The sequence below is a fragment of the Nesoenas mayeri genome (genome assembly GCF_963082525.1).
Source record: "Nesoenas mayeri genome assembly, chromosome: 3".
NCBI classification, from domain to species: domain Eukaryota; kingdom Metazoa; phylum Chordata; class Aves; order Columbiformes; family Columbidae; genus Nesoenas; species Nesoenas mayeri.
Window position 1 is genome coordinate 102,651,769 of NC_137544.1, and position 13,299 is coordinate 102,665,067.

General features: G+C 37.5%; 1 protein-coding gene across 2 annotated transcripts in view; it reads right to left on the reverse strand.

Annotated features, from left to right (window-relative positions):
• Positions 1-13,299, reverse strand: part of CDC42BPA (CDC42 binding protein kinase alpha) — a gene marked incomplete at its 3' end in the record, with an annotated part of 191,382 nt that overhangs the window by 67,009 nt on the left and 111,074 nt on the right. For both annotated transcript variants that reach the window (XM_080341777.1, XM_080341778.1), the window contains 6 exons: positions 11,665-11,744; positions 10,462-10,628; positions 9,882-10,004; positions 4,197-4,330; positions 2,507-2,749; positions 2,142-2,252 (listed from right to left, as the gene is read on the reverse strand). In XM_080341777.1, coding sequence (XP_080197903.1) covers positions 2,142-2,252; positions 2,507-2,749; positions 4,197-4,330; positions 9,882-10,004; positions 10,462-10,628; positions 11,665-11,744 — 858 coding nt within the window. The remainder of the gene's footprint in view (positions 1-2,141; positions 2,253-2,506; positions 2,750-4,196; positions 4,331-9,881; positions 10,005-10,461; positions 10,629-11,664; positions 11,745-13,299) is intronic.

Below are 13,299 nucleotides of genomic sequence, written 5' to 3' on the forward strand. Positions count from 1 at the left end.
TCATGAGCTTAAATAAGGGACCATGCAGAGCTTTTAGCAAATGGATAATGCACTATCACAACAAATGCACATGATCCAAAGCGTGTTCACTGCACTGTGATATATTCCTAAGCAAGCTACAAATCCCCTTTCATCTTTTGATAAACTTGGCATGTTATTACAAATCAGTGTATTGTTTATTCTCAGTAGATCTCAATTAGAATCATAGAATGTCCTGAGTTGGAAGGGACCCACAAGGATCATCGAGTCCAACTCCTGTCCCTGTGTGTTCTGACACTGTGTGTCTGAGGGTGTTGTCCAGTCTCTTCTTGAACACTGTCAGGCTTGGGGCTGTGACACCTCCCTGGGGAGCCTGTTCCAGTGCTTCAGCACCCTCTGGGTGAAGAACCTTTTCCTAATGTCCAACCTGAACCTCCCCTGGCACATCTTCCTGCCATTATCCCAAGTTCTGCCACTGGTCACCAGAGAGAAGAGATCAGTGCCTGCCCCTCCTCCTCCTCTTGTGAGGAAGCTGTAGCTGCCATGAGGTCTCCCCTCAGTCTCCTCTTCTCCAAGCTGAACAAACCCAGTGACTTTAGCCGCTCCTCATATGGCTTCCCCTCCAAACCCTTCACCAGCTTCGTAGGTGTCTTCTGGACACTCTCCAGTAGCTTTATATCCTTTTTATCCTGTGTTACCCAGACCTGCACACAGAGCTCCAGGTGAGGCCACACCAGTGCAGAGCACAGCGGGACAACCACCTCCCTGTTCGGCTGACAGTGCTGTGCTGGATGCACCCAGGACACAGTTGCCCTCTTGGCTGCCAGGGACACTGTTGGCTCATGTTCAACTTGTCGTTGACCAGAACCCCCAGATCCTTCTCCACAGAGCTGCTTTCCAGCCTCTCGTCCCCCAGTCTGTATGCACAGCCAGGGTTGCCACGTCACAGGTGCAAAATCCAGCACTTGCCCTTGTTGAACTTCATGCGGTTGGTGATTGCCCCGTTCTCCAATTTGTTCAGATGCCTCTGCAGGGCCTCTCTGTCCTCGAGAGTGTCAACAGCTCCTCCCAATTTTGTGTCATTCCCCCCACTTTTGTGTCATAAATTCCTCTTGCCTTGTAACTATCATATGAACTCTTTGCCGACGGTAAAGATTCATGAAAGCAGAAGAAACGCAACTTCGTTTTCAGATAACAACCTGTATTCACAGCAGTAAAAGCTTTATAAATCCAAATTTCATATTGAAATGATTTATTTTCATTTAACAAAGGAAGGCAAGATAAAATGTCTGCAAAAATACGCCAAGTTTTCTGTGCAGTAACTTAGTCTCAACAAATGTCCCACAGAATACTAATTAAAAAAACTCTGTTACTCATGTAAATTATGACCAAAATAGGCCTAATCTGGCATTTTGCACAAAAAGTTTAGTATTACCCTACTGGATGAAACACTGGGAACAGGATTTTGCTGTAAATGAACGGCAATCCTCATGTGGAAACAAAAAAACTTTCTCACTTGATTTTTGAGAAAGTCTAATTTCTTCAAAGCACTGCATAAAACGCTAAATCATGGAATAAAATAACATTTGTGGCTTATTTAAATTCTGCTTGTGAAAAACATGCATGTGTGAGAAATCTCATCAATATGAACAAAGTCTTCATGCTCAATGCTGCTCTTGTGCACAAATGTCTCAACTTCTGGCTGAAAAGCACAATAAATTACAACTTTTCCTTTACAATTACATCAGTTGACATCTATTGTGGAGGAAACCATTTTTCTTCTGATTTACGCACTGAGGAACAACACAGTACACAAAACACCTATACAGAAACCTCCACAGGCTGCAGGTTTATCTTCACATACTTAATCATCCTACACTAAAAAAAATACCCACTTTTAACAGGTGAAGTTAAACGAAGTAATATATGAAGCAACTTGATAAGAAATAATCGAGTATTAAGAAATACTTCAGTATGCAGTGAACACACTGGTCTGTTAATTTTTCTGGACAATAATGCAACGCGTGCTTGCATTAATATTCAGCAGCCACTGAAGTGACAAACTGACAATGCCCTTTTGTCTCACATCTGAAAGCAATCAAACAGATCCAAGGCCTAGTTGACTGGTAAGCTTGCAGGTGTTAATATCAAAACAGACTAACCTTTAGCCCTTCTACTTCGCTTTCCAACTGTTTGGAGTACTGTTCGCTCCTCTCTCGCAATTTCCTGTCTTTGGATGCCTCAGCAGCTGCGGCTTCAGCTTGGACTTCCAGCTACAAAAGTACATACGTTTTTAATAGGTAGGATTCTTAGACTTTTTTTCAAAATCTACTGATGGTTTTTAATATAAGAGATAAATCTTCAGCACTAAACTCAACACTTCAAATTATTAGAAAACAAAATTGCTACTGTTTGAAACAATGATCAAAGAGAAAGATTTACAGATAACGTTAAAAAATTACTTTGTCAGAAAACCTTACATAAAACCACTATTTCATAGATTCTAAACAGTCTTCTCACCACTTACTTCTTTTTTAAGTCTCTCTGTTCTGCGTAACTCTTGCCTTAAACTTTCTACTTTTTGCATCACCACTTCCATTTCTTCCTCCTTATCTCGGAGCTGGCGGGCAAGCTTTTGTTTTTGAGAGTGCAAGTCTGTCAGCCGCTCGTTCATCTCTGAGAACTCCTGCATTGCCAATTTCCGCTGGCTGTGTGCATCTTTCAGCTCTTTGGCTTGGGATTTTAATCTGTCACTAGACTCTGCCAGTTCCTACAGTTTAAAAAAAGAATTAAGTAATAAACCTAGAAAGCTGCAATGCCAATTCTGTCTTTGGATGCACATCTAACACCTTCTCCAGAGTGAACAGAAACCGTATATTCATGTCTTTTCACGAATGAATCTACGATACAAATTGTATGCCTCTATAAATAAGGAAAGAGGTCAGGTTTTGCACTACTAACATTAGTAAGATTGTATAAACGTAAAGCAAGTCAGAATTTACTCCATTATTATAGGTTCAAGACAAATGCTTTCAAGCACTTGCATTGAACTATAAAAATATCTTGCTTTCTTAAATTAAAATGTCATCAGTGTAGTTTTTCAAGAGTTACTTAAATGAATAAAAGGAATAGTACTTATCTCAACTGCTAAATGATTAAAAAAAGGTTTTGCATTAATTGAATGGAAAATTCTGCTCCATGAAAACTGACCTGCAATGCCGAGTGTAATTTCCACACACTGTATCATAATATCAAATATTACAGAAAGTTTCAGGCAATTAAACACTGTAGTGATTAACAGCAATATATGATAATTATTCTTTTAAAAGAACCCACATGAAATAACACTTCTAGTGCTGTGATAAGTCTACAGCACGATACCTTCACAAAGCTTGCTGTGTCCTACATCTGCGCTACTACGCTACGAATGAGGGACCACAACAGTTTAAATGGTTTAATGGTGTTCAGCCAAACCGCAGCAGAACAAAGAAGCAAGGAAAAGCGAGTCTGAGGATGAAAAGAAGAGCAGCAGGAAGAATTAATATTTGGCACTGTTGACATCTATACAAATTTAAAAGCATTTTCTAAGGTTATTAAAAGGAGTTCCTAATCACTACAAGTTGGTTTAGAAGAGACATGGTCTTTCTTGGACAAACTGGCAGCTTTCAAGGTTTCAAGAGCCTTAAGGGTTAAAAGAAAGAGCATTTATTCCAGGTGGCACATCGACAGTGAGTGTGGACTCTAGAATACTGGGTCAATGCAATCATGATGAGAAATAGGCTAATACATTTCACACCTGATCACATTTTCAAGTTGATTTAACCATGAACACAAAAAAGACCATGAAGACAGTCTCTCTCCCATACTTCAGAATAAATTAGTTGTCTGGAATAGTTCTTCTCTACTCTGTCTTCCAACTGCTATCATTATCACCTTAATCTGAAGCTATGCAACGGGTTTTTTTTCAGCCACCATGCAATTTGGATCATGGAGTTTTTCCCTACCTAGAAGCAGTCACCTAGGACCACTGAGATGTCATACATACAACATGTTAATTAATGTCCTTGTCTTCAAAAAAGAGGCAGAAGGCAAAGAAGGTCATGCTACGCATCTGTTGTCTGCTCATTAATTTTACACTTGAAAGTTATGTCAAGCAAAATTAACAAAAATAAAACAATCTTTAGAGTTTAGAAGAGTTGACAACAAAATGCTTTTACCTTATTAAGATCTTCCCGTTCTTGCTTCAGCGTTCTGACCTGTTTCTCAAAAGCCTTTATTTGTCTGGAAGCATCATCCAACTCCCGCCTTGCAGTGCTGGCCTCCTCAAGTTGCTGTTCTAGCTGACCAGAATCTACAAAAAGCAGACAACTTCTAAATGTATCAAGGAAAAAAAAAATCACCAATATTCTACAATAGCATAGGTTTGAAGCCCCTTCAGCATTTGTTTTGGTTTCCATTTAATCACAAAATAATGTCATTCTTATCTGGTTTAGAATAGGGAGTAGGTTGTTTCAACTGCCATTATCCGCTCTTAACACAACAGAATAAAAGGCCACAGCTTGCTGCAAAACAACACAGGCAATGAAAACAACTTGTCTTTTCACATTATAATAATCATGCACTATACATAATTCTGCAATGTATGCTTTAACATGATCTATACATTTGACTTTCATGCACTGTGATGTAATATATAACGCATCTTTTATTACACTGTAATTATAAGCAGCCTCCCTTCTCACCCCGGAAAGCAACAGTAAAAGGAACAGGTCACTCAAGAGCTGGCAAGTGTTCTCCTGTTGATACACTTAAAATTAACTTCAGATGATTTTACTTATTTCTAGTGTGAAAACCACTTATGTTTATGTGATCTGCTTTATTACTACTATAAATACAAGAAAACTATTACTGGGAGTTTCTTACCAACTGTGAGTTACACAATGAAAGTACGTTTCTAAGCCACAGCTAAATAATGTCACGCCAATAGACCCAAGTGCTACAACACAAAAAGTTGTAATCCATAAAACATGACAACTGAAGATTTCTAGCTAGTGGGAGGTTTTTTCCCTCCTAGTCCTTCACTTAAAAACGTTAATTTAAAGCAAGATATATCTGAAGGTAGGTTAACTCCAAGTTAACAGGGCATTTTGCTTTTTATTTAATTTGTGGCAGGTCTTCAGACCATATGCATTCACCCACTGAAGAGGAACCCACCTATACTCTTAATAAGAGCTTTTTACTATTTATTCATAAATGCAGCTCTAAGAGATTGGCTCTTGGAGAAATCATACATTAACACACATACATATCTAAGAGCTGCAATTTCTGAAACACAAGAATTTTATAAGAAAATTAATACCATTAGCTTATAATCAGGCAAATATTCACTGTTGTTTTAATTCATTGACTCTTGTTTAAAAATTTTGAAGAATTCATTTAAATAAGAGGTGTAGCTCAAAGCCAGAAATTATTAACTGCTGCTCTTATGTAGCCTACTCTGAAGTCACCAGAAAAAAAGTTTATATATGGCTCTGCTGAGCCAAGATAAATCCCTCTTCTGTGCATGAAGTACTTTGTTTCACAGCTCTGTTTTCTTCTTCCATAGCTGCCCTTTACATTTTTTGGCAACGTGAAAGATTCCTCAAAGTCTTCTCCTATGTAACTTAGCGAACAAAAATTACATCTTTGACCTCAAAAAATTGAAAGCACATGTTAGCTTGTCATTTCCTAGAAAACTAGATAGTCAAGAAAAATGTATTTTTTCTAAGACCTCCCAGTGATACTCCTGAATCTGACACAATTTCATGTTCATTTTTATTACCTTTTTGAGCAGGTGTTTACTCTTACAGCTCCAGAAGAGGCAGTAAAACAGGATGAAGAGTATCACCCAAAATCTAGTTGTGACATAAGGTGCATTCAATGGTAATTTTCCATCTAATTACTCTAGTTGTTGCTAACATTTTAGCTAATATATGCAAACACTTACTGTAGGATGTTATTATGTTACATTTAATTGCCCAAGAGATGAGCCAAAAGCATGAAGTTCAGCTCTGCACCTGAACGGAACCTTCTTCAAAGTTCTACACTTGGAAATTTAGATATTTTAAATGCCACTCAGAAAACTTGGAACTAGCTCCCCTAAATTTGGAAGCATTCAGTCATGACCATCATTTGGTTTGTGCCTGTATACTGTCATTAATTTAGTTTTTAAATCTATCCCACAAAACGAATAAAAGACATACAAATCAATCAAACTACAACATTTTCCTTTTTCCAATTTTAACAGATTAGTTGGTATTAGTTACAACTGAAGGCACAAATGAGTGTCTTCTAACTAATGGTTGTATTGACTGGACCAGACAAGGCATTCAAGTATATACTGGGGAAGTTATGTGGTGACTAGGGATGGATCAGACAACTCTACATCTTCCTCATTTGATCAAGGTATTCACTTCCAACCCAAAAAACAAAAGCACATATAGTTTCTAGGAATAATTATACAAATATGTATGTGGAGTGAAGCAGAAAATTGTCCATGGATACTTAAGAGAAAACCTTCTCAATATTAAATGACTTATTTTAAAGGTACACAAGGATATCGATTGTATTGGGGAATGTTCACGCACCTTTTTTCATTATCAAAGGAAAAGAGTAATACCTTCAGCAATGAACTAAAATTTAAGTTGCAGCTTGATAGTCAAGAATAAAATATAAATTAAAGCTGATCCCGATGCTTTTCTACGCAGCATTGGTCCCATTTAAAAGCTGTTCTTGTAGATACTGCTTTTCAGTGGTCCCAAAAAGCCAAAACCAGAGCTGAGGATTGCTGCAGAACAGAGGTTTCCGATCGTGTTGTCTTTTCCTCGTTACAGTAGCAGTGGATGGACATATGGGTGGAGAGAAACTTCACAAACCTCTGTCCTGACAGAGCACCAACATGGCATCGCTCAAACCAGAGCGATCCCCCCTGAGCTAGGTAAGCCATGTTCACATCTAAAAAAAATGCTTATGGTACAACACAAAACTGCTGCACCACACCAGAGCAGCTGTCCAACTGTATATTTATAACTTCTTTTTTTCAGACTACCCAATTTTAACAGCACATAATCTATGTGCTGCAGTCTTCAGTTCATATATAGTGTGCTTCTGCTCCATAGCGTAGCAGCAGAGTCTAAACACACCAACTAAAACGTCTGAAGTTAAGTTCAAGTTATTCTTTCTGTGGGTGTCTGCTGGCATTCCTGACACTTTCAGGAACTGAATGAAGTCTTTTCACAAATATAAACCAGAATGAATGGCCACATTTTTACCATTGCCACAGGTAAGATATGGTAACATATAACAGAGATCCATCTACTGCTACTTGTGTCTGAATTTATTCTCATGCAGACATCTTCCTATTTGGATTGACAAGTAGAACCAGGTTTGTCCTCCCCATTTCTACAGTTCTAGTCCCAATACCTAACAGCCTCTATCAATATTGTTAATTTTCCTAAATAAAAACCACTTTGCTGTACTTGCTTTCTTTCACTTTGAAGATGTCTCTGCTTTCAAGATTCTATTTTGAAGAAACCATTATGGAACAGGATAGTGCAAGTCCTATGCTCTGAATCGCTTTGAGAGGAAATTCCCTTTAACTTAATTCAAAGCATCAAATCAAGAATACTGAATAGTAGTATTAGTAGCTGGCCTTTAAAGTACACTCAAAACATATTAGCTAAACAGACAGCAAATTGGTTCACTAACAGTTACATTTAACATGGTGGTGCAACAGAAACTCTCCCTCTGTAAGTTCTTAAAACATTAATTGCCAGAATCTGGGAGAGTAAGGCTGGAAAAAGATGGATTTGGATATATCAAACTTCTTTGAATCTCTCCCTAAATGTCTCCAGTAGCCTCTGCAAAGATACAGGATACTGGACTAGGCAGACCTTTGCTTTTTAAACTAGTCTGGGAGTTCTAGAGAAAGGCAGTATGACATTAATTAAAGAAATTCAGATCTTTATCTGCACAGATTTCAAAAACACTTTTCAAACTTAAAGTAGTAAGATACTTGATAGCCAAATTTTTAGTTATCATAAAATCTTTGTGAACTCTCAGAAGTGAAGGAATTAAATGGAAAGGAAATAAGTGGTCAGTATTGTAAGAAATGATAGCTCACTGACCGCAGAGCTGAGAGGTGGTTCTTCCACCTCTGATCTTCCTTTCCCCATGTGCTTATTGCTCACCTTGTGCTGATTTATCAGATCATGAGTTGATTAACTTCCCTATACCTAGATAGTTCTTTCCTTGTTCAATTCAGTGAATTAAACTCCAGGGCATGCACAGAGAGAGGAGGGGCCATGCAGCCGTGAGCAGAACCCATTTTGATGGCAGAGTTCTGCTGTTCCCAGAACTGCAGCCTTATAGCCCACAGTGCCCTCTCTCATGGAAAGCACCCTTCCAGTATCACTGTAGTTTCATGCACACAGATCAACTCTCAGATAGCCAGCACTTTTCTAAAAGTACTCTTCCAAGAAAATACTCAGAAAACCACATCACCATTTTGAACTAGCTTTTATTCCACGTCCAGTTACAATGTGCTAAGCAACAGCACACTATAAACCTCTGTGGTTTCAAAGAAAATATAATCAAAATTGTGATCACACCTCACAAATTCGGCCCTTCCAAGGGAAATTCAACAGAAAATGGGATAATGGAAAATATCATAGAATCATTGTGATTGGAAAAGACCTTTAAGATCATCGAGTCCAACAGTTAACCTAACACTGTCAAGTCCACCTCTAAACCACATCCCTAAAAACCTCATCTATATGTCTTTTAAACATCTCCAGGGAAGGTGGCTCAACCATTGCCCTGAGCAGCCTGTTCCAAAGCCTGACAGCCTTTTCTGTGAATATATTTTTCTTAATTTCCAATCTAAACCTCCAGTGGTGCAACTTGAGGCCATTTCTTCTTCTCAAGTCACTTTCTACTTGGGAGAAGAGCCCAACACCCTCAATGCTACAACCTCCTTTCAGGTAGTTGCAGACAGCGATAAGGTCTCCCCTCAGCCTCCTTTTCTCCAGGCTGAACAGCCCCAGTTCCCTCAGCCGCTCCTCATCACACTTGTGCTCCAGACCCCTCACCAGCTTCGTTGCCCTTCTCTGAACTCTCTCCAGCACCTCAATGTCCTTCCTGTAGTGAGGGGCCCAAAACACAACACAGCATTCAACACAATTGATACGTAAATCATAACAAATCATTCTTCCATAAAATACTTTAAGACTATTAAATCTGCCAGGCTAAAGCCTTCACCCCTCGTGTTTACTCACATGAACAAGAAACAACACCTTCCTTCCTTCCAATTTACTACCTACATACATGCATACCAGAGTGCAGAGATGTACAAAGCAAGGAATGCTACGGTAATGTCACAGTGACTATGATTCTGAAAGGACTGCAGTGACTTTCGATACTGCCAAAAATAACCATACAAGTGCTCCATCCACTCTTGCAGTGCACACTGCAGGATGAAGGAAAAAAAAAGAAAATAAAAGGTACTCCAAAGGAAATTGGTCAAGGTGTCACAGATTCTGAGGTTAGAGCTGGATTCACATCCGTGTACATTAGCAACACAACAATTTAAAACTAGTGGAACTCTGAAGCTCTACCACTACTAATAATAGCAGATGTCATCAAAATCTTCCTTCTCCCTTGCAACTATAATTACTGAAGTACTGAATATTAAGTTGAATTTGCAGAAAATGTTGAAATATCAATGAAGAGCAAAGTGTAAAATGAGAAAGTCAAAACAGACCGGAAGACTCTTTTAGAAAGAAAGTAAAACTAACATTACAAGAAAAAAATCTTCTCAAAATATAGTTTCCTGTTACACTTTTACATTAATATTTATAACATACCTGTTACCTGTTTCTTCAACTTTTCAATTTCCTCTTTCAAACTTTTGATTTCTAAATCTTTGCTTGCTGCTATTGGGCCATCCACTGTCGAGTACTGCAGAGCCTGGACCGTCTGGGTGGACTCTAGAAGAAGATATAAGAGAGAGGGACAAATTACACACCTGACATCTAAGGAGGTCAGAAAAGAATCACCAATAAATTAAGACATGCCAAACAGCCCCTCCAACGAGGATTCTACAATTTACAGTTTCCAACTATAAACTGCCAATTTTTCAGTAATTCTCAGCTGGACAAATTAAGTTCTTAAGAGTTTTTAAGAATGAAATCTTCATGTCATAGCAACCAAAGCACAGTGCGACCCAAGTTAGCATGTTCTAAGAAGTTGCATACATGGAATATTTCAGGCATAAAGAGTAACAGAAGCTTAATTTGTCAAAAGGAATAAAGAAGATAATTCTTTTCTGCTAGAAAGCATTCCAGAAGGTATATTTTTTCCCAAAGTATAAATCATACCTTACAAAGCTACAAGCTAAGTCAAAAAAGTGATTTTTATTTTTTTTTTTTTTTTAAATGAGTATACCTTGCAGTTTTCTACTAAGTTCAAGCTTTTCCTGTTCTAGACGTCTTATTCTCCTCTCATAAGCTTCTGTTGCTAAACTGTCCTCCAAAGTTCTTTGAATGCTGGCATCAAGATCCATGGAAGGTGGTCCAGCTGTCAGTCTTAGACAGCTGCGGTCTGAAAGCACACTGGGGAAGGGAAAGAAAAATTAAACAGTACTGGATTTTACAACAGTCTGTATCAAAGTATCAACCAATAAATAGTTGTTTAAATTACTTAATATGTAATGTATTATATAATCAAGTAACACCTTGTTCATACGTGCTGATTAAAAATTGAATTAATTTTTAACTAGCATGATCTCCTCAATACCTTTTCTAATTACATTACAGTGAAGGAACTCCTGATAAAAATTATTATAATGGAGAGTCTACGTTAGCCAGATGGCAAAAAACAAGAACGTAGATAGTCAGGAACATTACAATAACAGTTTATTTTAAAATAATTAATCAAGTTTCCCAAATACAACCACAAATGCTGTGAAATCATCACATGATGGCCAGGGCATGTACAGTTCAGAAGTGCTGTGGCCCTGATTCTGTGGATACGCATGTACACATACTACTACTTATGCAAATAATCATTTTGAAATCTACAGGACATGTCACAGAACCAGCATTAAGCATATGCGTTTGCAGAAACATAGGCCTGTTTTTTCAATGGTTGTAAACATTCTTTATTTATGTACTTTCATAAATGATGAAGGACCATACATGGACTTGCTTGTTAATGTTTAATTCAAAAGTAAAGATAAGGCAAATACCACATTAATACCAAATCTTGAAAAAAGCGATGTTTTTAAAGTTTCCATTCAGACTTACAAGAGTGTCAGAGGACTAGAAATAACATTTTTAAAGTCTAATAAGCTAAGTTTTCTCTGGGTCCATACATCTGGTTTTAACTTTATCATATGCCGTTAACTTCACTGTCTGAAAATCACCTTTCTCAAAGAAACTCCTCTGAACACAGGTGCTGACCTTTAAATGCATGTAAATTTTACCTGCAGAGCGTGCATTCTTTTGGACAGACAGCATTTTAGATTATGGCCTAGTAATGTCTCCAGTAAACCACATTCCTTGGTATCTGTTGGCAGCTGGTTTCAGAGACAGAAGCTTAAGATATTACGTAACTATCCTACAGACAACTTTGGAAATCTTAACTTACCAGCTACTTGTATATGTAAAACCCACAAATGGTAAATGATGGCCAGAAAATGCAGTGTGGGATGGTGGAGGCATTGTTTCCTAGAAAAATAATACAACAGTTGAGTAAGTAATATCCTACTGGACTTAAAAGATTTTTGAGTTTAACCATATGTGAAGTGTTACTGACAATATCATATTAAATATATTCAGTCATCCTTATCTACAGCCCAACTATGAAACAGCATCAACTAAATCTGTTTATAATAGCATGCAATATACAAAAATACAGCATGCCGGCATAGAAGTGCTTCTCTAATTAAACAGACTACCATTGGAGGAAAGCAGAATATTATACTTATTATTTTAAAAGCCAGTTTATTCCTTCTTTTTTCCAAGAAGCTCCTAGCACAAAGAGTATCACCTTCTCTTGCCTCCTGTACTCCCTCCCCTCTGCTATTCAGTCAGTGGGGCTTCCTGCCTGCATATTTACCAACCCCTCTTCTGAGCGGGCTCTCTCTGTTTGAAGAGAACAATACTCAGACATTCACTAGAAAGAAGTAATATAATACGACAGGTTTTCCTAACCCCATTAGTGCTTTGACCATTTCTTCCTTCACTGCTCCTTTTTCCTGCCAAAGAACTACAAACCAAGACAAGTTTTGAGCTTCTGCTCAGGCTAAAACAATGCTGTTGCTATGTTATTTGAACCATTGTAAGTTCTAATATTCTTAAATATACTGTTAAAAGTTTCCTGATTAACCTCAAGATGCAAGGTTTATGTTGCACCTTGCTATTAGAGATAGCTTCAATAGTCATCAAAATAAAATCCCTAAGAAGATTATCACACTGAAAGTGCTAGAAGGTTCTAAGTTTTAAGAAAAGGTAATATCATGATTAAAAAAAAAAAAAAAAAAAGAAAAAAAGAATAAAAGAAAGAAGGAAAGGCACCAGTTGTACATTTTTACATGTAGAATTCAGCAGGAGAGAACAAGCCTGTATTCAAAAGAAATCAGAAATTACCTTTCAAGTGGAGGTGTCAGCTATATTACATCACAACCTTGACCTTTCAGCACACAAAAATCTTCACATCAAAAAAGAGTTCTCAGAGTAAAAAGCAACCCCAGTGACATGGCTAGATTATGTAAGTACATCAAGTCTACATTGTTGGGTATTTTGGAAACTGAGGACAAGACCAAATTACAAAGCCTTAACTTTCCACTAACTGATAATATAAACATCAATTATTACACACTACGGTTAGGAAAAGTGAAGCTCTTTGCTTTTCCTTTAGACTTTATTGTCATATTTCATAGATTCGAGTTTCAAAATCATCTCTATGAATAACTTTAAAAAAGACTACATGCATAACTGTGTGACTTTAACAGCCCGGTTACCAGACAGGTAACAATGTTGGTTCTAAAATACTGTATTTATTGATAACAATATAAGATTCTGTAAAACAACTTGCTTCTTTGCTGATTCTTTGGCAGAGCTCAAAATACTTATTTCCTGATACTTGTGTGAACTTAACTGTATTATCATACCAAAAAAATTATAACTAAATCTATGTCTATCATGACTATCAGTAATGCTACTAAACCAAACAGTTAAAAGCTAAAGATTTGCAGAACTTAGGCTGCCTAACAACACTGTT